Below are 26,470 nucleotides of genomic sequence, written 5' to 3'. Positions count from 1 at the left end.
AACAAATATAATAATATTTACGTCATATAAAGCAAAATCAAAATTTCAACATCTAGCTTCTTAGATTTTAATTAACTGTTTCTTTATCCAGATACAATTGTTTAAGTTTAATGCGATTCAGCACATAAAACCTAAAAAAAAAAAAAAATAGCCTGTCTAACGGAAGTCAGCTAACTATCCAACATACATGAAGTTAAGAATATCTACCTTACTAACGTCTATACACTATCTATACTGTAGTCTTCAAAAACCCTAATATATCATTCCTCCATCTCTGCATCACTTGATATTACTTATGCAGTATATTCTGTCGTAAAGACAACTGATCACGTTCTAAATTATAAATATCTTTTAGAACCAAACTTTCAAAGGGGCCAGGAGAATTTCGGGGTCATCCATCTTGTCCTATCAAATTGTAACTGACTTCATGGAGTAGCCAATGTGGAAAAAAATTTAGCCAGCTTAAGATGTCTTAAAAAAAAAAAAATTAAGCAATTCAACTCGTAGACTAAATGGATCATGATGGTTAGTGGGGGCGTAAAACCTTAAACCTTTATTCAGAACATTAATTTCCTCATGTGACGATGCAAGAGTAGAAAGATTAAACGCAGCTCTCTCGCCATTTAATATTGAGGATTGCAGCTGGTTCTGAATCGGGGATTGTTAATCATCCCTTTGTAATGCTGGTTACGTGAACATAAAAAATGAAATGAGTCCCTTCACTATCTGAATAACCTGAAGTTGGAAAGGCCCTGGTTTTTTTTTTTTTTTTTTTTTAGATCCGGTGGTGAGTCTTTTTCATATCTTCTGTTTGAAGAACCTTCGGACGATGATGAAAAAGTAACTCTCTTACCTTTAATTCTGTTCATCCAAGGATAAACAAATCCTCTCTCATTTGTGTACGTATTTATTTATTTTAAAATAACCCGCTGATCTAAAGTTCTCAGCAAGTAACCAGCCTCATCCTGAAAAGCTGTTACCTTTAAAAGTTAAAAGTTGTTGAAAGAACATTTTATTTAGGGAACTTAGCATTACAGGATCTTTAATACATTATTATTAATGATGTTTAGATACCCTTATATGTATATCTGTATCATAATTGATCAAATGGTCAGAAATAGGGCAAGTCCATGGTGCACAAGCTAAAATTTAGGAACTAACTGGTAAAATGAGGCTTGTTTTGAGCCGGCAGTTTTGTCTTTTGGCTTCCTGCTCGGTTGCAATCCTGGCCCAACTTAAATTAGCGACAGCCCATAATTGGGGGCCATGCAACAGGGCCAGGCCTCGGTTTAGGGATAGGAAACGCAGGAAACTGCCTCCCGTGTCAAATTGTGATGGGCGCCAGAGCGTTGCTGAAGATGCCACCGTCCAGGCCTGCCAACACTTTTTTTCCTCTTCGTCTGAGCCTCACGGCCGCCCCAGTTACTTCAGCTAAATTCAGCCCGGGGGCCCATGAGCCAGCGTGTGCGCTCGCAGTCCCTGCGGCAGCCCCACCCTCACATGGATTTCCCTGGTAACTGGAAGCCCGTGGGGGAGGGGGGGCCGTGGGCTGCCTCGCTCAATTTAGCTGAAGCTCCTGGTGCGAGATGGGAAACCAAGGGGAGCCAGGAAAATCTGGGTAGGGGGGCCTTCCAGTGATTTGTGGATGGGGAGGGTGGAGAGTGTCTATGAGCTCCTCGGCTTTAAATCCTGCCCTAGATGAGGCTCCTTCTGGTCCCTAAATCCAGCCACTGGGTATGAGCATTGTGATCCCCCATCCTAGAAGTTGGGAACACCGCCTCCTCCTCATCCCCTGCCGATTCGGAGAGGAGAATACATCTGTGTTTTTTATTTATTGGGTTGGGGGGACAGTGGGCAGAGAATCTATGCCCTTTCTTCATGTAAGAAGAGGTGAAGTTTGACAAGAAAAAAGGATTATAAAGACAGTGGGCATTAAATTCTCTAGGTAGGCAAGCACATCATTCATCCTGCCTTTCTAATACAAAAGGGCATCATTTTCATAGAAATAGAGCAAACCTAAATACAAGAGGAGGGCTGAGATTAGGACTCCTGTCAGAACCCCGGACCTTGCAGCTGGCTTTTAGAGAAAACATTTTGGAAAAGAGCCACCATGGATGCAGTCTGCGCCCTAGAAGACCTGCATTGTTAGCTACATTTTGGTCTTTTCATGTTGTGTCTTAACACTTCCTCTTTCTTCCTGCCATTTCTCCAGTCAGAATACCAGTGGCGGCCGCTGTGCCCCATGCCTCGTAACCAGACCTCTCAAGGAGCAGAGCTGGCGAGACCACATCCCATGGAATCGGGTAAGGGGGAATCTAGAATTATTAGAAACTCTTGAAAGTTACAAAGCATCTGCTTGAATAGCCATGAAGCTCCAATGGGGTAGACTTGGGAGCAATGTCACGGAATATGTTTTCATGTAGAGCGTGGGTGGGTGCATCGGGTGCTCTCCCAGAGCAGGTGGTGAAGGCAGAAGGCATGGGATAAGAACCAGATGATCCTTAATTGTGAAGAGAGAATGGAAGCACGACTCAACCCCCCGATGTGTTTAAAGTGTGCTACACTAACAGTTCACCCATAAGCACTGGGGCTGCCAGAATGAAATGGCAAAGTGAGTAATAGGAAATATTAGAAGGTCTAGCGGAAATGGAGGCAGCCATACAGTCGGTCTGGCAGGTCGCCATGATAGAACTAACTGGCAGATGAGTCTGTCTGGCAGGCTGCAAGTACAAAGGTCCTGGAGAAAAATGCAGGTGCTCGTGTGAGTGGGACGTCGGCCGGGTCACTTCAGCAGACTGGTGGTGGCAGGGTACTATCTAGGGTCTGACTCTTAGAAGGCAAGATGTTGGGATTACAGCCACGCTGGTGTTAACCTTTTTTAGATTATTGTGGGGTCTTGGGATTAGACATGGGTGGGAAGGAGTGCTAGGAATGAATTAGAGAGAGTGCCTTGCATGCTTTTCTGCCCCGGATGGAGTACACAGGAAAAAGATGCCCTGAATGAGGAGTGATATCGTACAGGTGGTCGCACTATATGACTGGTAGCTGGGATGCATCCTTAGCAGCATGGGCAGAGTAGATGGACCCCTTGTTCTCTTTCTGCAGGCATCTACACTCTTACCATGACGCAACTTCCTATGTACTCTGGACTTTTGTCAGGAATGTCTTAAAAATTAAAATAGGTGATAGCACTAGGTCAATGCTGGCAGTGGGTATGGTAAAGTAGTTAAATTCTAGATGGGTCACGACACTGAGTCATTCACATTGGGTTTTATGAGCTTGTTCATGGCTCCTTCTGATTTGCTTTCCAAAGCTTTTTAATAACCCGCATTGTTTTGCTTTGAAAAGGAGCAGGTGCAAAGTGTCCTGCTGTTTGTGCAGGTAGTGGGGGGAAAGGGGAGGGGGGAAATGTGCTTTTTGAAATCTCATGGAAGCCCTCGGGAGCGCCTCCGTTTTAATGCAGCTCAAAGTGTTTGCTCGCTGGAAGCTAGCGCGTAACTTTGGCTGTGTGGTTTTTTTTTGTCCAGGTAAATGCCTCCGTCCCTGGTACGGGCCTTTTGAACATCACCCTGTGCGCGCATGGGCTCCAAGGGGATGGCGTTCGTATTTTTCATCTGGTTTTGCCTCATTAATCTCCCGTTCCCTGATTAAGGAAAATTTGTCGGGTTTCCAGGTGTATTATACAGCACTGTGCATCCTTCTCTAGGAGGGATCACGGCTTTCACAGAGTTTTTTTTTGCCCAGGGGCCTTCCCATGACTGATTCACAGCAAGAGCCATCTTATGAGGTGCTGAAGCCCTAGCATTGACTTCTCCTCAAATGACAGACAGCTCGTTTGAGCCGATGCCTTTATGTGAATTGGAAAATCAAAGCGCTTCCTCATGCCGCATCTTGTTTATAAGAGTCTGCATTTTGTTTTTCAGATCCCACAGGTCTGGGGGTACCAAAAAAATAAGAGACAGGCCTAACCACCAGCAGTGAACCTCTTTCAGGAAAAAATGAGCGCATGTGTGTGTCTACATATATTGAAATATTTATACTCTTGTTATATCATGTTTTATTGTGAGAAATATATATATATATACCTTTTGTAAAAGAGAGCCCTCCACCAGCCCTGGGAGGAAGAGAGACGGTCATCGTGAGCTCCTCTGAGACACCACCGCCACTAAGGACATCGGCTGGGCGGCACTTTTTTTTTTTCCCCCTTTGCCCTGCCGCATCAGTGTGGCATCCGCCGAGTCCTTTGGTCTTTGCGTTCATCTTTTTACTCGCAGTGAAAGTGCGTGATGAAACGAGAGCCTGCTGACGTGTAGACGCTCTCCCCCCCACCTCTGTATTGCAGAACATTTCTCCTTCCTCTACAGCAAGATTCACTTTTTTTTTGTTTAAATGAACATTGAGGATCAAATTATTGAAAAGGGGGGGGGCGGATTTTTTTCTTTTTTTAATTGAAGTTTGAGAAAATTACAGGAACTATCAGTGCTTTGGAAAATAAACTGAGTACATTCTAGAAGTAAGTTTACACATTAAAAAATGTAAAGCATGTTACATTCACTGAGCACAGGATAAATTGAAGATCACCTAAGTAATTAACTTCTTTTTTTTTTTTTTTTTTTTTTTTTTGCAATCAATAAGCTGGAGGTCCATCATTTTCTGATGGAGTAAGGAATAAATCTTTGTTAAAATGATGTTTAATACCCAGAACCTGTTCTATTAAACTTGCCATGCACACCAATGAGGACCCTCGATGTCAGATGAGTGGATCAAGGAACCGATTACGTCTCTCTCAGTGTAATGGGGGATCGTGGGTTACTGCCTCTGCCAACTCGGCCCTGCCCGTCCTCGTCTCCCCACCCTTACCCTTTCCTCTGGCTAATGGTCAGGCTGAAGGTTCCCCCGCTACCCAACCTCCACCGTTTTCCCTTAGGACCCTGCGTCACTCTTGTCATGTGCGGCCTCTCCCAGTGGTCGTCTTCTGCTTATTTATTTATTTATAGGCTAGTCAGATTGCTGCGGTGTTTAGCTAAAGCAGCAATTATCTCTCTCTCTCATTGCACCAAACCTTCAGCTGACGCCGGTCAAGTTGCCTCAGTTTAAACAGGAGAACGTGCGAATGGGCTTTGTGAAAAGTGAATGTGCCCTGGAAGTAGGAAAGATAACACGGAGGCGGGTCTGGGGTTCAGGGAGTCCCAAAAACGGGGATTCTTCCCCGCCCCCTGCCCTTTAATAAGACAACCTCGTACTGATTTTCAGGCAGATCAGGAGCGGTTGCTGCTGCCACAGCTGGCCGACAGGTGCAGTCATCGTCCCCAGTAGGCGCTTTGCACTGACCCGCCTAAAGCAAGGCCTTCCTCTCTCAAATGAAACACAAACAGGAGCAGCCCTCCCATAACTGTTCTCCTCCTCAAGGAGAGGAATGTGACTGGAAATGGACATTTTAACCTCATTAAAAAAAAGAACAAACAAACACCAACTTGTGAATTTTCCACCAATCTCTGCAGCATTGAAGGTAACAGCCAGCAGCCAATCGAAATGAACTCCTCTGAAACCCCATGAGTGTAGGTTTTGAATAGCAAAGGGATGAGGTCTAGTTGTAATATTTTTCCAGAATCCCTGCATCGTGGTGCCATTAGGGGGGTGGTCAAAGTTTGGACGTGGATGCTTGAACCACTTTTAAGTAGGAGCGTGGTGAGAGGGGAAGGACAAGTTACTTGGCTAAAAGATACATACAATAGATGTTTGTCCTTCCCTCTCACCACCAGCCTGGGAGTTACACACACCTGCAAGGGAAAGGAGTGGACCACAGCATGGAGGGGCGCAGCAGAGCATAGATTTTTCATTTTCTTAGGAAACTGGACTGCAAGTTGTTTGATGCATGGAAAGTCATCATCTCCCATATGAAGGAGATGGATATGTGAGAGATACCGGGAAGAAAAGAGATAACAGGACCCTGGACCTTATATGGTTTCCCCATAGATGCAAATAGGTCGATGCAATATCGGTGTGCGAAAAATGGGCACTCGTGATTGTGCACCCCGCTTTCCTAATGAGTACCCATCCCCCCCTCCCGGGTGTGCGATGCCTTAGGCAAATGAGCCGCTGTATTAAAAAGGAGGCGCTGGGCGAAATTGTGCATCCCTAGCACCCCTCGGCATCATGTGGCCAGGAGAAGTGGCTGTGCGGGGGTTAGGAGCACAGACGCTCATTAATTCAGCATCCGTTTTCCTAACCCGACTGCTGGCAAGACATTTAAAAAAATATATATATATATTTTTTTTTTTACCTTTATTTGGCTCCTCCAACTTAATATTGCCACGATATTAAGTCTGAGGAACTACAGCAAAGCGGTATTTTCTGCTTTTCTGTTAATTCTTGAGCAGCCCCTATGTTCTTAATGCCTGCTCTGGGGCAGGTGTAATTTTTGAGAGTGAAAAATGTGTACAACAGGCGCACATTTATTTTTTAGGTAAGTGGATAAAAGCTAATGCCATTTGGGCATCCAAATGGCAGATGAAATTTAATGTGGATAAGTGCAAGGTGATGCATATAGGGAAAAATAACCCATGCTATAATTACACGATGTTGGGTTCCATATTAGGTGCTACAACCCAAGAAAGAGATCTAGGTGTCATAGTGGATAACACATTGAAATCGTCGGTTCAGTGTGCTGCGGCAGTCAAAAAAGCAAACAGAATGTTGGGAATTATTAGAAAAGGAATGATGAATAAAACGGAAAATGTCATAATGCCTCTGTATCGCTCCATGGTGAGACCGCACCTTGAATACTGTGTACAATTCTGGTCACCGCATCTCAAAAAAGATATAATTGCGATGGAGAAGGTACAGAGAAGGGCTACCAAAATGATAAGGGGAATGGAACAACTCCCCTATGAGGAAAGACTAAAGAGGTTAGGACTTTTCAGCTTGGAGAAGAGACGACTGAGGGGGGATATGATAGAGGTGTTTAAAATCATGAGAGGTCTAGAACGGGTAGATGTGAATCGGTTATTTACTCTTTCGGATAGTAGAAAGACTAGGGGGCACTCCATGAAGTTAGCACGGGGCACATTTAAAACTAATCGGAGAAAGTTCTTTTTTACTCAACGCACAATTAAACTCTGGAATTTGTTGCCAGAGAATGTGGTTCGTGCAGTTAGTATAGCTGTGTTTAAAAAAGGATTGGATAAGTTCTTGGAGGAGAAGTCCATTACCTGCTATTAAGTTCACTTAGAGAATAGCCACTGCCATTAGCAATGGTTACATGGAATAGACTTAGTTTTTGGGTACTTGCCAGGTTCTTATGGCCTGGATTGGCCACTGTTGGAAACAGGATGCTGGGCTTGATGGACCCTTGGTCTGACCCAGTATGGCATTTTCTTATGTTCTTATGTTCTTATCAGCTTGAATTATATGCAGTGAGCGCTATTAGCTATGCGCTGGTTTGGATGTGCTAATCCCCTTCTTGCATAAGGGGTTACGGATGCGAGTCCAACCTGTGCGCTAGCCGGCATGCACGGTATTGCATCGGCCTGAAAATGGGAAACATCTGTAGTAGATTTGACCCTCTGTGTGGCTCAGAGTTTAACCTCCTTCTCTCGTCAGCCATGTTAATCTGGCAGTAGTGTAGATCTAATTGGTAATGTTTTGGTTTGAATCAGGGAGGCAGGATAATAATTGTGACTAAACTAAGACATTTTAAGCAGAAATGCCTCCATCATTTAATCTCTTAAGGAGGAGCGTGGGTGCTTTAATTTAGTAAACATGGATGGTGGGTGTGGTATTCCCACGTTTTATGGTGAACATAGCGGTCATCTTTCCTTGTCAATAACAATTGCACGGTCTCCGAGGACTGGGAAAGTTGTAGGAAGCGTCTCCCAAATTCATATTCGATCAGCTTCGGCCCTTCTTCCCCCCCCCCCCCCCCAATATCAATTGCTGTCCAAATCTAAGTCCTCCTCCCACAAAGAGGCTTAAGCAGACCCGAGTGGCCTGTGGTACTCAACAAATAGATTAGCCCCTGGCTGTATATCCCACCCTTGTTTTCACGTCCCGTGAAATTTGGTGCTGGCCCACAGGAAAATCAAAATTCTGTACCGATCCACAAGCCACATGCTGTACTGCTATAGGGGTTTTCTGGAGTACGCTAAATCCCAGTAAGTGGTATTCAGTGTGTAGGATTCAGGTTTTAAGAGGGGGAAGGGTTGGTTAGCAGCATTGGCAACCGCTCATGGGCCTGCTCTCTGCAAACATGAGATTGTGGTCACACCTCCCCGTGAGAGCCAAGGTTACAGAGAGGTTCTTGCTGAAAGAACGGTGAAAGGTAAGAGTTTCACTGCCTGCATTCTCCACTCCATTGTAAGACGGCAGGGGAAAGATGCAGTTCGGTGAGAAGCCATGTTTACAATTCACGAGGCACTCCTCGCCCGCCATGCATGGATCTGCTAGCATCGCTCTTAAGAAAAACTTGCACAAGGACAGCGTTTTAGAAAATGCTTTATTTTGCATTGGGGTGGACTACATTCCACATTTTAAAGCGTTGGCAGGTGTAAGAAGACCCCCCCCCCCCCAATGGAGGAAGCCAAGCATCCCCCCCTGCAGGAATTACACAGAGCAGCCTGAATGCACTGGAAGGGCTGCCCTGCGACCCGCTCAAGGCTCCGGACAGGTCCTTCAACAGCGTGCTTTTGGACCTGACCTTCATAATGATGCATTCGCCACCTCCCGGATCCCCACCCCCGCTCGGAAAGATAGAAGAGACATCTGGAAAGCTAGCACGGTTACCCAGAAGGGCGGTAGCTCCTTAACTCCTGTCACGCTGCAGAGAACAGGGGGAAGAACAGCAGCATGAGCAAACCCCAAAAATCAAACTTTAATGAAACAGGAGGAAGTGCTTGATTTTTGGAGATTTTCCTGGAAAGATCTATTCAGGGGACCTCCCCCATGCACACACACACACGCCCCTCAAAATTTAAGACGTCTTATTTTCCAACTAGATATGAGTATCCCCTTGCCCGGATAATGTTTTAGATCCAAGCAGCTGTTGAGATCACGAGGGGGGCTGGGAACCCCCACCTCCACCCCCACTTATGGTTGTGTAAATAGGGTTCTTGCGGACAGCACCGACTGCCCCTCTTCCTGCAGTACGGTGGACGCTCCCCTCAACATCCACGAGGCTCTTAAAACAGCTTGCCCAGCTAGGGGCTTACTTTTCACCTGGCTGAGCCATAATCCGTCTTCAGGGCTTACAAGGGTAGTTCCCCCCCCCTTATCGCTAAAGAATTAGGCAATGGTGACAGAAAATAAAACACTACTTTTGATTAGTTTTTCTTAACATTACATATGCAAATTAAGCATCCAGTCCAAATGAGAGCCAAAGTTGCTAGTTTTTCTTTTGCTGACCTCCACAGACTCTTAATGCCAGCACAAGCCAACAGAAAGGTGAATTTACTCTTAAGCCAGCCTGCGTTCTTTGAATTTACACTGTGAACAACCAAGGGCAGCAAACGGATGGTCGAGAGAAACCATTTTTATTCTTGGTAAATTGGAAGGCTGCTTTTTAGACTTCCTTTAAGAAGTCCTCGACTTCTTAAAGGATGTTCTGTTGGGAATAAAAGCTTTTTGGATTTTGTTTTCAGCCTGGTGCTTTTCTTCTGTTCTTTGGGGGTTCCAGCACAGTTGGAAGCAAATCTTGGCCGTGCCTTCACCTACAACTAGCCATGGGCCTTTTCTCCTTTTATTTCTTTTTATAATACACCTGCCTCCCCAAAATAGCCCAGCCATGGCAATCACAGCCCATGTACCCCAAACTGTGTTTCCTTTCAAAACATGACTAAACTGGACCTTAAGTGTCGCTCGTTGCAATGATGAGAGAGGATCTCTTCCCCATCGCTAGCTGCGAAATCGGCAATCTGCAGCATCTCCCAACTGGCCCAGGCAGAAGGCCTGACTCAGCATTCGAACCCGGGTCCTCTGCAAGGCATTGACCCGCCTCCCCCATGCCATCCACAAATTTATTTTTATTTGTGAAATAAACATGCCCCGGTGACTTTTCGTCTGCAAATGTATTTGTTGTACAGTGTTATCTGTTGTGGCTTAATAGTGTTCTTTAATTATAATTTCTAATATAATGGTTTGGGTTTTAGCGGTGTTCCATGTGGCAAGCAGTGATTCTGCCATGACAAAATGTTAATTTGTTTCACAGTAGTGGTAGTTGTGGACTGGGTGTCAGCTTGCATGCAGTCAATGTTAATCAATCCCAAACAATCCCTGGTTGTTTGGGATTCCTTAACAGAGTTGGATAATGTATTATTTCTCCCCCCCAGTCTCATACATACATATATACACACACCTCTCTCTAATTTTCTATTGCAAATGCAAATCTTTTCTGCTTGGTGATCAGGGGTCTCATGAATGCTCTAATGTCCCTTTTCACCACTGCCATGTTGGTTCTTGGGTGCCAGCGTTTCTGTGGCTTCCCGTTGCCGTCAACCAAAAACTTCTCAAAGTTCCATTTGACGTCGTTCAGCTTTAGGGGTTCCCAGAAAAGACGGTTATTAGGATTGCCAAAATTGTCCCCGACAGGGGGGCAGGCGTTCTGAAAGGAAAACAGAAATCCCAATCAAAGCAAGGCAAAATACGGCGGCACTCCCGGGGAGCGAGAGGCTGCGTGCGGCGGCCGGCGCGGCGGTGCTCTTCCAAAGGTTAAGGTCTTTTTGGCTGGCACTGAGACACCAAGGAAAGTCCATCACCTGGAACAGGGCTATGGGGGACGCAGAACCTTTCCACCGTGCAGTGTCGGCACGTAGAAAGTGGGTGCTCAAGGCCGAGCCCCTGCTTTTTTAACGCGTGCCCAACCACCTCTCCCGGGGACCAGATGTAATATTCAAATGACCTGCTGCACTAAAAAGGATGCACTAGGGAAAAATGTGCATCCCTAGCGCCTCTGGTACCTAGGAGAGATGGCTGGGAGCCCTGTCTGACCTGCCCTAAGCTCCCTCTCCCCAAGCTCTGGCTGTTGATTGCTCCTTTCCACTGACATTTGACAGTGAAAAGGACCAAGCCCCTTTTAAGACAGCATTCTGAATGTTGATTGGTCCTTTCATTGACATGTGACAATCGGCAATAAGTGAAGGTGTGAATAAATCAATATTGACACTTTAATATTGATTTATTAATTTCTTCACTTATTGCCGATTGTCACATGTCAATGAAAGGACCAATCACCTATCAGAAGGTTGTCCTGAAAGAGGATTGGTCCTTTTCGCTGACAAATGTCAGAAAAGTACGATTTACTGCTTTTCTGTACACTTTTTTTTGACCACTGAGAAACAAACACCAGCTCCGTGGTGGCGTTAATTTCTGAGCATATAAATGTGCGGATTCGGCGTACATTTTTTTTCTGAATTGAGGGGAATACATAATAGTGCTCATCAACAAGAATTTACATGTGATGAGCTTTGTTGATGAGCGCTATTATCTATGCGGGCAGGTGGATGCATGTTTTGGACACACTAACCCCCGTTTTGTGTCCAGCCGCGTGCTGCAGCCAGCGTGCCATACTACAGCGGCCTGTTACAGTGTTACAATAATCGGGCAGGAAATTGGAAAGAAGTCCCACTGTAGTATGAATAGAAAAAATGCTTCATAAAAAAGAAGCATGAGTACATATTGGATACAGTGACAGTCAGTGCACATTTAAGCGACTGAACCGTAGCGCCAACTGTCAAAGCTTCTACTCCAGTTTTGTACCCGCATGCCTTGTACTCTCTCAAACTTACTCTCCCTGTGTCTTCGGATGCTACTATAACCTAAAGCCCTTACAGGGGCAAACAGGAGCAGCTGCGTCCTGGGCAACAGTGAAGAGGCCTGAAGTGGAGACTTCCTGCTGCGAGCTGGGTCACTTAAGTACCCAGCAATCGGCAACAGGCTGTGGGGTTTCTTTCCAAAAGTACAAAAAAAAAGGAGCCCAGAAACAGTTTTATTTACTAAAGTTTCTTCATGCATCTACTGGTTTTATCTGATATGCCAGCGGGAGTGTGACACAGAATGGAAAAGCTTCCTTCCATGCCTCTGGAGATAACCCTGCCTCCTGACATAGAGTACAACTCTTCCTCCTGTCTCCTACCTCTGGCAGCAGGAGGCCAGAGGGGACGTACAAAATGGGTTCAAGGCATACATGTTCATGAAACAGCCACAGAAATGGGGGGCGTGACCCTCTTGGAGTTTCCTTTAAAAATGTGTCTCCCCAGCGGGGTCCATAGCTACAGAAGTACCCGTAGAGTTTACCAGTGCATACGTCCTGCCAGGAAGATAAAACAGAGGACCCCGGGTCTTCCTTGCTGGTCCTGCCTCAGCCCCAGCCCCCCACCGCTGCTTCTTTTCCCCCTCACCCCCGCAAGGAAATGCACGTGTGGCCTGACAGTAGTTTCCTTTTAAAATGTTGGACAGCCTACTCAGGTGGAGAACAACCTGTAGTGTGTTGTGTCTTCTAGTTCTGAGGAGGGGGGTTAAGCGGAGAACGCTACACATGTGGTGTCTGAATATTCATTACCCGCAGGTAGTTTTCTCCCTCCACTAAGCTAAGGGCCCCCCCCCCCCCCCCCTGGGAATGGCTACAGCTAGAGTTACTAAATACAGCCACGTACTAAAAGTAAGTGGCCGTGCTTAGCTGCTCTGTGGGGAGGTATTTTTCAAATCAGGATCTAGCCACCCAACTCCATGGTTAGGCAGCTAGGCCCCTGTTGAAAAATGTTCTCCCTATGAGGTAATGTCTCATCTAAGATTAGCTTTTTGACTATTGGATGGATATTCCTTTTTGGATCCTTTCTAATGTAAAACACGGCTTTGTAGATAACCCACTAAAGTCATCAACATCTATCTCTGTGAGGATGAGCTCCCAGCCTTCCTTAACAGTCATGGAAAAAACATCCCTGCCTGCTTTTGCTCCAGCCAGCTATTGTCTAATTTCCAATCTTCCCACCCTACGGAACTACTTGAAAAAAATGTTTTAGTGCAGTTGAATGAGTTTTAAGATGACGACAAGGTTGCCAAGTGGCTCCAGATTTTCAGGACAGGTTGACCCAGTCCTGGTTTTACCCCATTGCATGCTGGGACTTATACTGACTTCCCTATTGCATTTCCTAAGAAAAGCAAGACTATAAGTACCTGCATGCAGGGGAGTAAAACCAGGACTGGATCAACCTGTCCTGAAAATCTGGAGCCACTTGGCAACCTTGTCGTCATCTTAAAACTCATTCAACTGCACTAAAACATTTTTCAAGTAGTTCAGTAGGGTGGGAAGATTGGAAATTAGACAATTTTCTATTTATTAAAAATGTATTTTCCACACTCTTGACACACAAGTTCTCATGGGGTGAGGGAAGGTGTCCTGCACCGGTTTGGAGCCTTTCTGTCTAACCCGACGCTGTGGGTGAGGATAGGAGAACACAGCTCTTATTGGAAGTCTCTCCTACGGGGTGTCCCAGGGTTTCACCCATTCACTGGTGGTGTTTAACATATCTGCAACCCCTGCCAGCATTACTTGCCTCGTTCAGCAGAAAATTCAGAATATATGCCAATGACATCCAATTATTTTTTCCTCTTGACAAGCTGCCTGTCTACCACCCTAAATTTACTCACCTCCAGCACTGAAGTGGTGGAAAGGTGAATGTAGCATAGTGAACTGGCCCTCAATATTCAAAAGACTGAGGTGCTCTGGGTGAGCCATTTGGCCCGTCCAGCAATATTTCCTGGCTTACTGATTAATGATACTGAGGTTTGTGTTTGGGGGATATTAATAGAGTCACAATTAACTTTAAAACCTCAAAATGAAATCTGTATTGAAATTCTAATGCCTGTCTGGTGGGTAAACAAGGACTTTGAAATTTTAAAGGCCACAGCTTGAGTTATACATTCATAAATACAAGGTATATGGCAGGAGATTTCTAAACTTGTTTCTATGGAAGTTTATTTAATAATTCCTGAGATCCCATTTAACTACCCTTGTCTCCCTGGCTTTGGATTCCAGTTCCACCATGAGCGGGCTGTGATGAGATTCACATAAGGCTCTCTGGCATAAGGTGAATGAATGGTGGCCAGAAAAAAAAATATGTAACCTTTAATGATCCAAGTTCAAAGGTGATGGTGTGCATCAGAAGCGAAAATAATTTGATAGGTCTGTGACAGAGTGCATAATAGAAATCCCCAGAACACCTTAAAGAACAGTGCCAGTATCTGGCCCAGTCCATCTTAAGCCACACAGGAAGTGAATTCTGGCCCCAGGCTGTTTCCCTTTGCTAGGCCCAGCGAGAACAAGGAGGGTCCAGGACGAGGAGAAGGCAGCTCCTACTGCAACACTGACCTATTGCTATTGCTGTAACTTTGGAGTTAGAGCTGCTGAGGTAAGCAGACCTTTTCTGTTATTGTTTTGCTATATTGTAAATAAAGCCGATTCTGTGTGGAAAAGGTGAGAGCCCAGACTACCCTGTCCTCTGGCAAAGCCAAAGTCCTCTTGTATGTTATCACAGGTTCATAATGAATAAGATTCTTCATTGCCATACAATGCACACCAACCAAACTGTTTTGCCTTGATTCAATGAAAAGCTTCTTTCATGAGTTCACTAACCTTCAGGAAGGTATAAAAGGTCTGCTCTCTCTTGCCATTAACATCAACTTTCTCAAAGAGCTGGAAATTTGGGACAAATCCTCCTCCTGGACGTACATGTCTTGAACAGAAAAGGGAAGGAAATCATTAGTGACCCATTGGTTTGACAGTGAGGGCTCTGCATGTCAAAGAAGCCTGGTCTAGCATTTCTTACTCAAGAATCAGTGGCTCCCGTCTCCTCTCCACGGCCCTCACTTTGTCACCTTACAGGCTGATGCTATACCAGCGCGCTTTAAACGGGGGCTCATGATTGAGTGCCCACTCTCTTAATGCGCGCCGATTTGCTTCTCCTGGGTGCTCGATTTAATATTGAAATCATCTGTCGTGGTAAAAAGGAGGTGCTAGGGAAAATTTTGCAACCCTAGTGCCTCCGCGGTATCGGGTGCCCAGGAGAAGTGGCAGTCAGTGGGTTAGGAGAACGAGTGTTAACTGAGCGTCCCTTTCCCTAACCTGACTGCTGGCACACTTTTTTTTTTTTTTTTTTTTAAGGGTTCTCCTTTTTTGGCTCAGTAATTTCTTTTTTGTAAACTTTTTGGGCTTAAGAATTAACTCCTCTTCCAGGGCAGGCATTAATTTTTGAGGGTAAAAATGTGCACATTGGGTGCGCCTTTTTTTTTTTTTTTTTTTTAATCAGGGGAAATAGCTAATAGCCTCATCAACATGAATTTACATGCGATGAGCGCTATTGGCTATATGCTTGGTTGGGTGCGCATTTTGGATGCGCTAACCCCCATTTTGCATCAGGGGTTATGGACGCGTGTCCAGTTGCATGTTGAGCCGTGCGCTGTGGCCAACGCGTGGCATTGCATCGGCCTGTTAGAGTATTCGGTCTATCACATCAATGGCTGAATAGTTCAGCACATCTGTTTCATACATATTGGGCTCTAGCACAGAGCAATAGGAATGGATCATTCCAATTCACCATTTAATGAAGAGTTCTAGTAGCTGAACGGGTCCTGGAAACAACTGACTTCTTTGCAGCTTGTGGTACCTTTTTTGAGCCAACATACTAATTACTCAAAGATGATGAGGTACATGAGGCTTCCTTTTTCAGTTGTACAATAAGTGAGGACTTTGCTTCCATACAAAACATTCTAATTGTTCAGAAAGCTGGAAATGTCAAATATGCAGGTACTAAGGAATTGCTGGAGCTTTATGTACCCTTGTTTTATTGTATTATTAATGTCTTTGTGGGAAAACCTTTCAATAAACATTGAATTACAAAACCAAACGTGCAGGTGATAGAGAAAAAAAAAAGTATGCCATAATTTATAGCCTAACAGATGGTGAACTGGGGTGCTTTGTTTTCCAGGGGATTCAAACTATGTGGGGTGCAGTAGCTAACTAGTTAAATAATTTTCAAAATGACTAGTTCCCATGCCTAGTTGCTTTTGTGAAATACAGTAACACCAAGCGTAGGAAAGACAGCCTTCCACGATCATGAAATGTAAAATGCTCTGAGTAGAAGTTACCCTCTAGTCATTAGGGGTGTGCAGGAAAGAAAGCCGAAATACTCATAACGCAGAGGAAACAGCCTTACCTAAAATACAAATACAAAACTGATCTAACTCATTGTAGCAAAAAACTCCTTTCTTTATGGTATGTTCAGAGCAGATTGCATAGTTTCATATAGGATTGTTGTATCTGTAACACAATATATACCTCCTTCCCTTCTCTAGCTAAGAGCCAACTAAGACTACTTGACTGCTGCGCTCACTTTAGTGCAGGGAGGATTTCGGAATTTTCTCCAGGTTCCTGTTGTCCAAACTGGTTTGAAGGGAAGCCCAGGATCGTGAATCCATAGGGCTCCAGTTCTTCTTGTAGTGCATTCAGTTCTGCAAGAAAATGTTTGGGTGTGTGATCAGATACATGGCCAAATCAACTCAGCGTATTCATGAATTTTAAACTACATTGTCGCCTTGGGTGGTGTACGCTTTCTACAGAGATTTGCACATTCCCCCAGACACGCTGTATAGATGAATTTATTTATACCTAATTTATGGATTGCAAAATGCAACCAAATTATTGTGATTCACAATTATAAAATGATACAACATGTCACTAATTGCTCTCTATTGTATTTAACCTTATAGTATGAAAGGGATCCCATATAGTCCGGTGACATTAATTTATGGAGACAGAGTAAGCATCATAATGAAGTACTCTAGCTGTCTTTCTTCTTACCAAGATACTGCAGGGTGAGTCCTCAGTATGTGGCCACGTTCACAAAGAGGACCACCTTGCCCTCATACTCTTTGAAGGAGATATGCCGATTCCCATCTAGGGTAAGGGCGCCATAGTCATGAATCGTTCCATCCACAGAGCTGTAGCAGTCCACCTGGAAAAAGAGAAGCAGGTTAGAAAATTCCAAGGTGTGCTTACAGGAGAGCTACTGAATATTATCACAGCTGGAAAATACATTGGCAGCAGTAAGAACTGAAATGCATGTTTCCTTAGTCTTCTGGGGGAGTGAATGTTTTTGCTACACACTTTTTTTTTTTTTTATTTCCATTCCACCTTTCATTTGCTTCAATGCAGATTACATTCAGGTACTATAGGTATTTCCCTGCTCCCAATCTAAGTTGGTACCTGAGGCAATGGAGTGTAAAGTGACTTGCCCAAGGTCACAAGGAACAGCAGTGGGATTTGAACCCTGGCTTCCCTGCTGCTCTAACCACAAGGATATTCCTCCAACTAGTGATCTCATCCTTTATCTACCACCACTTTACCCCAGTCCTGTTGCCTGTGCTCTAGTTCTGATCAAGCATCGCCTTTTTACCTTCGTTCTCTCTCTCTTCTTCAGGCCTTTCTACCCTCTTGACAATTTCCTTTTCAATCATGCATCAGCTCTTCCACATTTGCGCTTCTCTATAATTCTCTCTGTTCCCAGTCAGCCCTGCCATCCAGTGCAGGGTCCTGAATAAGCAGAAGGTGCAGTCCTGCCATGCAGCCAACATTAGGGCATCATTCTTGAAGATAACAATTTTCATCTCTTGGCCTATCAGACTGGATAAATCCCAGCTTACAGGCTAATGTTTAAAGGTCGGCGAGCGCTGAAATGGGTGGGGAAATACGAGCGTGGCTGGGCCGGGCCTCACGTGCGCAGAATGCATTTTCAGAGTGGCCCGGCCACACGTGTGTCTCCCGGTATGCGCGGATGTGCCAGGCTGGGGGCCGGCCAGAACAGCGCCATTTTTGTGCTGTCCCGGTGACGCTCATGCCGGCAGCCAGCCAGAGCACGGAACTTTACTCCCGCTCAGAGGATCAGGGAAGTCTAAACCAAAAATAAATAGAATAGGTAGGGTAGGTTTAGGGGTCAGGGTGGAGAGGGGGAAAGGGTGAAAAGTTAAGGGGATAGGGAAGTTTGGTCCCTCCCTGTCCGCTCCTTTATTGAAGCAGTCTGGGAGAAATCTGGACAAAGGCCCAATCGCGTCGCCACACTTTTTAACAAAATAACCCCCCCTTGCATGTGCGAGTCAGAACCCGCATGCACAGGCTGAAGGTGTGCACGGGTAGCCAATTTTATAACATGCGTGCGGCAACTCGCCTATTATAAAATCAGCGCATCTTTGAAAGTTCACCCCTTAGATTCAAAGTCCGTCCGTTGCAAAAGCAAGAAACACTGACTCCTGAATTTCTACCAAAATCTGATATATTTTATTATGCGTGATAATTAACTGATAATGGTGATATGGCCCATACCGGTGATGCTATAAAGTACAGAAGCAGATTGAACATAACTAGTGTAGTTTCACACAGTGACTTAAAACGCGTTACGCCAAAACGGCAGCCGTTTCTAGTGTCAGAGAGGGCAGAGGTGTCACTAAAAAAAAAAAAAAAAAAGATTCAGGATTTTTCTCCTCTTCCAAACTGGACTCGATTCTTTGAACGGCAAGCTCCCCGGGGTGCGATGCTCTTCCCTCTCCCTCCCGCTGTCGGCAGGAGAGGGCCACTTCTTTCCTGTGGGTGCCTTCTCCACCGCGGTGGTGGATTCTGTGAGGCTTCAGGCCCGAGTCCAGCAGAGGAGGCAAATAGAAGGAAGGACGTACGGTTCGGCTTCCGCCGGCGGTGGAGGGAGGGATGTTCACGCCAGAGTTGGAGGAGTGCGGAAAGTGCTTGCCAACATGCAGGCTGATGCAATACAGTGCGTTTAGCCGACGTGCACTTTTTTTACCCTCAGAAATTAATGCCTACCCGGAGCAGGGGTTAATTTTTGAGCAGCCGAAAAAGTGTACAGAATAGCAGAAAATACTGCTTTTCTGTACTACCTCTGACTTAATATCATAGTGATATTAAGTCGGAGGAACAAAAAGGGTAAACATCCTTTAAAAAATATATATTTTTTAAAAGTGCTGGTGGTCAGGTTAGGAAAAGGGACGCTGAATTTAATGAGCATCCATTTTCATAACCTGTGACTATGGATAGTTTAGGGAAATGGATGCTCGTAAAATTGAGCGTCCGTTTTCGTAACCGGCTGACAGCCAACATCTCCTGAGCCACTGCTGCCGAGAAGGCGCTGGGGGGGGGGGGGGGGAGCGCACAATTTCCCCTGTTGCGCCTCCTTTTTACCATGGCAGCCAATTTAAATATTGCATCGGGTGCCCTGGAGAGGTCGATCAGCGTGCATTGGGAGAGCGGGTGCTCCATCCTGAGTGCCCATTTTCCCCTCGTGCCGTTATTGTATCGGCCTGAGAATGTCGAAGCGTGGGGGTCTGGATTTCTGGGTCACTCTGGTTCGCCCTACATTTGGGGCACAGTCAAAGTATCGAGGCCTAGACCATGTGTGCCAGTGCCTAGCAATGCCCCTGAGAAAAAGGAAATTTAGAGTAGTCCTGGATATGTGCCTATTGCAAAACAAACAATTAATATGACAAAGGAGTGGAAATGCTTGGTCGGTGATATCTGGTAGTAACGCGCAATAGTGTAGATGGGCAAAATGTTGCCAATTTTATCATTTTCATACAAGATACCTTGTTCTTTTCTGGATATGCTATTTCAGCCTATTCTAGAGAGAGCCTATTGCACTGATCCAGCTTGTCTGCAGTTCACAAAAAAAAAAAATAAATAAAATGAGAAAATGCGTTTAAATTGGAGCTGTAAGATTTCCTCAGCATTCGGCTCATATAAACATTTTTTTTAAGTATTCCTGTGGAGCTAGTCCTTGTATTTAAAATAATATTCCACTTCTAAAGAGAGTTGTAGCCTGCCTCACGGAATCCATGTAAAATGATTTTCTACAGCGAATAGGTCGCCCTCTTTTTTTCTTCTCTCTCCGGCACATTTCTCTCCTCTTATTTGCCCTGGCAGATTGGAGAAGGGTGACGAGCTCGCCACCTGCCATGCCCTGTGCTTTTAGAGATGTTTTTCGCAGGGGCTACACTCAATCAGCTGGCCCTGCTACCTCTGTCAGTCACTTAGAAACCGGCTGGAGGCTGGGATCCAGTGACGAGTTTTAGGAATATCATTTACGCTCTTGGTCATTTTGTTCTCAGCTAACTGCAAGACAGTGTGTTCCCAGCCACTCTAAAATCTAACACACACACACACACAAAAGTATTTTAAAAGCAAAATTGTGCAGCATTCAAATTCCGCAGCCAGCGCAATAGAAAAAGCTCCTTTTAAAAAAAAATAAATAAAATTCATGATCGATGGCCTTTCAAAGCGCATGTACATATTTAAGAAGTGTGTCAAGAAAAATGTGAAACCCTGCTAATGCCACGACTGCTGGGGGCCCCATCCTCATCAAATACCACAGACAAAGCCCTAGGTTACTAAACATGCTCCCCCAGGGACATTAAGCTTTTGTTTCCTTGGACACAGCTCACCTTTCCAAATCCAAGTGAGTTACAAATTCTGGTATAGATGGTAAGTCCCTGCCCCAGAGGGCTTATAATGTAAGAGCCTGACTTTAGAAAGCATTTACACGCTTAAAATTGGGTTTTACACGTGTAAATTCACTTTACTCATGCAAGTGGGATTTTGAAAATTTCCACACTGGATGCCATTGAATTATCCATAGGATATTCCCGTGGAAGCACACTTTACACGTGTAAATGGTTCTTTAACATTTCTATGCTAGTATGTCACATTTACACTGCGCACCTCCTTTAAAATTACCTCCTAAGTTTGTACTGAGGCAACGGAAGGTGAAGTGATTTGCCCAAGGTCACCAGGAGAGGCAGTGGGAGAAGCAGACTCTGAATCCGGGCTTCCCTGCATCTCAGCCCACGGCGATGACGCTCAAGGAGAAAAAGGTGAAAACAGGCAAACCCTTTAAGAAGTTAGGACCCATAAATAGGGCTTCTGACTTTAGGTTTTAACCAAGAAACACTCTGATCAAACCCCCGAATGCAAAGAAAATGTTGTTTGCTGGATAAACAGCAGAAAAAACACCATTGCCCCTAAGGATTATTGCACCATTCCTCCTGCCTGCCTTGGATCCTTTAATCTTGTTTTTGTGCCTTTTCCAGGCTGATGACTTCTCAACTGCACAAATATGCATACAAGTGATTCATCCAGAGAAGGGGCTCAGCACTAGTACTTGTGCAGCAAAAAACACCAATAAACTGATTTTTTTTGTACTCTCAAAGAACCCCTAATTATCTGGAAAATAAACACCTACATTTACAATGTAATTTAAATTTACACCTAATGTTGAATGAATCAATCAATAAATACTAGAAAGCTATCAAGACCTGAATCTGGATTTGCAGGGGGATACATGAATCCTATACATGGAACTCAGTGCTCTCCAAGCTATACAGAGAGCATGCAAAAAGCCAAATTGTTCTTACAGAACACTGGAAAGTTGGTCAGGCACAAAGAAGTCCATATTCAGAAGCATGAGGCAGAAATTATCCAGTTAAAGGAATATATGGGAACTTACCTGGCTATACATTTTAGCCAGCTTTCTTATTATCTACCTAAAATTTAGGGGAGTTGCGGAGAGTTACATTAGCTGGCTGACTAACTCCGATATTCACAGTTAACCGAATAACTTATCCGGCTAAGTCTGGTTGGGCCAAAGAGCTAGCCATATGATTGAAAATATTACTACCCTTATCATAAGGCTTGGGGATAACTGCACGCAGCGACAGACACTACCTTTGAGAAGCTTGCTGGATGGACCATTTGGTCTTTTTCGGACATCATTACTATGTATGTATATGGTATACAAACAGCCCTCCTCCCAAAATGAAAACACATCCCTGTGTGCTAAAAGCCAGTCATAATAGGCACTACCGGCAAGGTTTGCCTTAATCATTGGCTTTTGTAAAACATTTTTCAGAATTTTGTATGCAAATAAAACTTAACTTTGGAATTCCTCCTCGGCTTTAAGGAGGTCCTTTAGTACAGAGGAAAAATTCCCAGTGACTGAATATGGTGAATGTGTACCCTGATACTACAAGGCCAATTTGCATGGAAACTCTAGTAAGAAATTCTGAGCTGTAAACCGCTTGGCTTTAGTTTACTAAATGTCTTCCTTTTTTTGTCTTGTGTAGTACGTCATGCATCCGGGAAGACTCAGGTTGACATATCCAAGAACAAAACATGCAATGACATTTTGTAATCCATTCTGGAGATGCTTGAGAAGTGATATTTGCATAGGCATTGGTTGCAATTATCTCACCACTTTTTCGTTCTTGTAATTTTAAGGCTAGACTGCTCCCATACCTTCCTTAACACACCCTCAACAGGCCTGGCTGTTTAGGTCTTGTCACTTAGTCCTCCTTATCCCACCACATTTTCTATTTACTGTGTGTGTGTGTGAGGCGCTGGCGTGGGGACGTGGTATTTACTGGGCCCACCCATTCTGCAGTTTTCAAGGTCGCTGCAGGTCCAACTCGGGCCCCTTTCTTCTCGCTTTACCTCTGCATCCGTCCCGTGCGTGTTTGAATTTTGCCATTGGTTTGGTTGCAACTCTTTCCTGCTTCCTAGGCCATTCCAGGCATCCACAACCCCTCTGGGGGGGGGAAAAGGGCCCCCCTCTGAGCCTCCGTCCATCCAGGTTAGGAGGCACCAGATGGAATGACATCGGTTAAAGCGGCCCTGCTCGATATTTCCCACCAAACAAGGCAAACGTTTTGGGGTTTTTTCAAACCTATTTGACCTTCCATTGATCTTACTCCCAATTCTCTTTTGTCTAAAAAAGTGTTTGTTTTATTTCTTACATTTTTAAATTGAGAATTAGAATCTTTCAGCTTTTGTCACAGCTAAGTCTCTCATTTTGAAAACCCACCTTGACCCATCCTTACTCCATGTTCTTGGCATTCTTTGCCCGTCTCTGAGTACTGCTAGCAGACATTTCTGATTACGAGCTGAAACTGTGTGTCTGACATTTGCCCGTGTGCTTTCTGAGAACGAGCATTGTTCTAAAGTCCCAGGGCTTAAAATGTAAAAAGTGTTAAACGAATAAAAGAACTGACGCTAGGGAATGATTTCAGGCAGTAAGGCTCAGAGCTGCCATTGGGCTGTATTTTAATTTTTTTTTTGTCAACCTCCTGATTAATAAGTAGCAAGTGGGGGAATCAGGAGCTACCCAGCAGCATTTGTGTGCACTTAATGATCACGTGGAAAGTTGAAAAAATGGGATGCTGCCGTCGGATGCGGCAAGCTCACAGGAACCGTTGTAACAATGTACTTTCACGTGACTACTTCTACCTGCCAAACAGGATCTCAAGCCTCATGGAACCAGGGGCAGAGCCGGCACAAGAGCTCAAGAATGCTGACGCTTACGCTTTAAGTACGTATGTGGCAGAATTGGCCATGTGTAAGACGATGCCCCTGTGCAGCTGAAAAAGCTCAACCTGTCGCTCCCTCTCTTCTCCCATCCACCCTTTCATTCCACAGCAGGTGTATTTTGTTCTGGAATGGCGCCATTCTGATAAAATATTATCTCAGGGTCACAATAAAAATGTGTTAAACACAATCTAATCTAGGAACAGGTTCAATGGGGTTTGGCTGTGTTCTTTCTTTTGGGTGCTGTGGGAAATATATTTTGTTTTTTCAGGGTTCTTATCCTTGCCACTAAATTTGCCATGGAAGGCCTTATTCACTACAGATTTTTTTTCCATAGGCAGAGAATGGGGGGGGGAAAAAAAAAAAAAGTCCTTTCCGCATAAGGACATGAGTTGATAGTTTTGACAAATAGTCTAATGATGGTAATTATCCTGGGGATTAAGTCATTTTTTACAGGTCCCTGCTAAAGAGATATGGAGACATAGTTCTAAGCAAACGCAGTTCATATATCTGATAAAGTTATATTTCTAGTAACAATCTACCCAGGAATGCAAAAATTTGGTGCATCTCTATTGGTGCCCACTGAAGTGACAGCACCGTCACCTTTCCTACAGAGGTCAGGTGCTGCTGCTCCATCCCACAGCCATAATGCTGCACGGGCTCTTTTTTTGTGTACCTTGTGGAGGAGATAGCAGGAAAATAGAAGGGGTATTACTAGATTGATTTAAAGATGTGAAATAAAACCAAACTAAAAAAAAAAAAAAAAAAATTTCAGTACACATGGTGTAGTTGGTGTTGGGAATGAGTGGCCCACACAACCACCATAATCATCAGGGATAGATTGAGTCAATCCTAGTTTTACCCCATTAAAGTTCCAGTTTCTCCTAAATAAAACAGTCCATCGATGCATGAGGGCAAAACAGGGGCTAGCGCAATCTGCCTCTTATGACATGGACCTATCTGCTTACCTTAAAACAGGGCTTCCCAAATTTGTCTTAAAGCCATTTGGGTTTTCAATGAATAAGCATGAGACAAATGTGCATACTTTGGAAACCCTGTGTATACACAGTTTTGTCATGCATTTTCACAGTAGAGATCCTGAAAACCAGACGAGCAGTGGGAGCTCCAGGCCTGGTTTGAGAAACCCTGCCTTAAAGATAACGTATAATGGATGCTGGATAGCTAAATTCCTACCCTCTAATACAGCTTAGGAATTACCAGGATAAGCTCCAATGGTTTCTCTTATGAAGACTGACTTGTAGTCCTGGTCTCCTCTACCTTGGACTCTGCAATCATAGATAATTCACTTTATCTTTGTGCTTCTCAGTTTACGCAAATGTAATTGGACAGTACAGTCCAGCCCATTAATCCTATGCCCCAATGATTATTTTATCTTGATAAAAAAAAGATAAAACAGACAACATTACATGTTTATTAGAAAACTGAGTATTAGTTAGGTGTAATATAATGCTGTAGTGTAGATAAACTAATTATGGATTAACTAGCTCTGACTGTAATAACAGCATTGTTCTTTCTCACAATCCCATTCGGAAGTTGTTACCTTGTTTGCAAGGACATTTGTCACGGAGGTGACTCTATTTATGTTTCTGGAATATAATGGCTTTTTTTTTATATATAAAGCATCTTGGGATCCCTTTTGAAGGAAACGCACTATATGCATCCAAACTATTGTTGACCCAAATTACCTCTGCAAGCTTGCAAAAAAAAAAAAAAAATCAATCAGTGTAGAAGGGGTTAGTGGAGTGGCAGACCTGTGGGGCAGCGGGAGGATGTAGCACTGGCCCTGAACAACACGGGGGAAACTTACTTACATAGCTCCGGAGGTGCCTTCCTGGACATTTGATGATTTGAAGGCTGCAATTTGGAATCTAAACAAGTTAACAAGGAGAATATAGCTGAAGGCAAGAATCTTCAAGCAAGGGAGAGGCAAAGCCTAGAGCAAGCCCTGACTTTCCTGTCCCTGGGGCTATAAACTTTCATTGCTTATTGGGCTGAATAATAATCATTTGCATCCTGGCTCTATAGCAACTTTTCAGGAGCTCACAGCACTGGATCAGGAATATTATCACTATTCAAGCAAAGGCATTTGTTGCACTTGGTATCCCCCAAATTTTTCAGGGCATGTTAGGCCAAGACGGATCAAAAAGATGCCTTCCAACTGTTAGGACATGATGATTTGTTTTGAAAAAAAAAAAAAAATTGAAACCAATCCTAAAATCAGGCTGCAATCAACCCCTTAGTTTGCTACGGTCAAATTCAATAAAGTACAAACGCAGGGCTGCTTTTAATCTCATGAATGCTGGAGCAAATTGTTGCAACACTACCTCCCTCAGTCTCATCCCCATCCCCAGAAAACAGCTGGCTTGCTTATCCATAGAAACATGTCTTACAGTACAAAAGAAGTGATTGCATTTGTCGTTCGCTGCATTTTAATTGATTGCTAATTGTTTGTCAGGTCCGTGTGATGGAGCATTTAGCGGTGACTTCACCACGGTCTAAAAGACAAAATGAATGAGGAAAAGAGAGGGGGGAGGGAGAAGGTGATTGAAATCTGGAGGAGCATGACAGCATTAGCTCTATCAGTGAGTGACACTGAGGGAAAACATTAGTGACACCCTCACAGTCTTCTGCTGGTGCGAGTGCTCTGGCTGGAAAAAGTGTTGGGGTTTGGTTTTTTTTCCTTACCTGCTGCCTGTCTGGATCCCTCTGTCCCTGGATCAATCCGCTCAGAAACAAGGGGAAGATCCAAAGGGGCCCACGGGTCCCCCCCATGGTGAGGCTGAGCACAGCGCCCTCTCCCTTCGCCTTGGGTGAGGCTGCGAGCTAATCGCTAGAGCTTCGGGGACCGTCCGTCCCTGTCCTCTCTCCCACACTACCCCCTTACTGCGGAGACGGAGGATAATAAAGGGCTGGGGCTGACTGCCAGCCAACCAGAAAGCAGGGGCAGGAATTCCAGACCTGGCATTAACCCCAGCGGCGCTGGCCTCAGGAGAGGAGGAGAATGAAACAGGATGCCTGCTGCTTCTCCTTTTCGGTCGCCCACGCTCT

General features: G+C 44.5%; 3 protein-coding genes across 3 annotated transcripts in view; 2 read left to right on the top strand and 1 right to left on the bottom strand.

Annotated features, from left to right (window-relative positions):
- The window catches only part of TNIP1 (TNFAIP3 interacting protein 1), an 80,163-nt gene extending 75,428 nt beyond the window's left edge, over positions 1-4,735 (top strand). Inside the window, exons 17-18 of the mRNA XM_029583441.1 lie at positions 2,213-2,303; positions 3,924-4,735. Of these exons, the coding sequence (XP_029439301.1) occupies positions 2,213-2,303; positions 3,924-3,955 (123 nt within the window). The 3' untranslated portion in view covers positions 3,956-4,735. The remainder of the gene's footprint in view (positions 1-2,212; positions 2,304-3,923) is intronic.
- A 4,861-nt stretch (positions 4,736-9,596) lies between these two features.
- GPX3 (glutathione peroxidase 3) lies at positions 9,597-26,309 on the bottom strand. The gene is made up of 5 exons (XM_029583361.1): positions 26,108-26,309; positions 16,847-17,000; positions 16,380-16,497; positions 14,624-14,723; positions 9,597-10,594 (listed from the first exon to the last, which is right to left on the bottom strand). The coding sequence occupies exons 1-5, from the start codon at positions 26,192-26,194 to the stop codon at positions 10,355-10,357; spliced, it is 699 nt and encodes a 232-aa protein (XP_029439221.1). The 5' UTR covers positions 26,195-26,309; the 3' UTR covers positions 9,597-10,354.
- LOC115079644 (protein NDNF-like) overlaps positions 13,278-26,470 on the top strand; it is a 36,584-nt gene continuing 23,391 nt past the window's right edge. Inside the window, exon 1 of the mRNA XM_029583359.1 lies at positions 13,278-14,399. The gene's annotated coding sequence lies outside the window, so the exon portion shown is untranslated. The remainder of the gene's footprint in view (positions 14,400-26,470) is intronic.

Source organism: Rhinatrema bivittatum, chromosome 18 (genome assembly GCF_901001135.1).
Source record: "Rhinatrema bivittatum chromosome 18, aRhiBiv1.1, whole genome shotgun sequence".
Classification (NCBI taxonomy): Eukaryota; Metazoa; Chordata; class Amphibia; order Gymnophiona; family Rhinatrematidae; genus Rhinatrema; species Rhinatrema bivittatum.
Note: the sequence above shows the minus strand (reverse complement) of the source record. Positions and strands in the feature narration are given on the sequence as shown.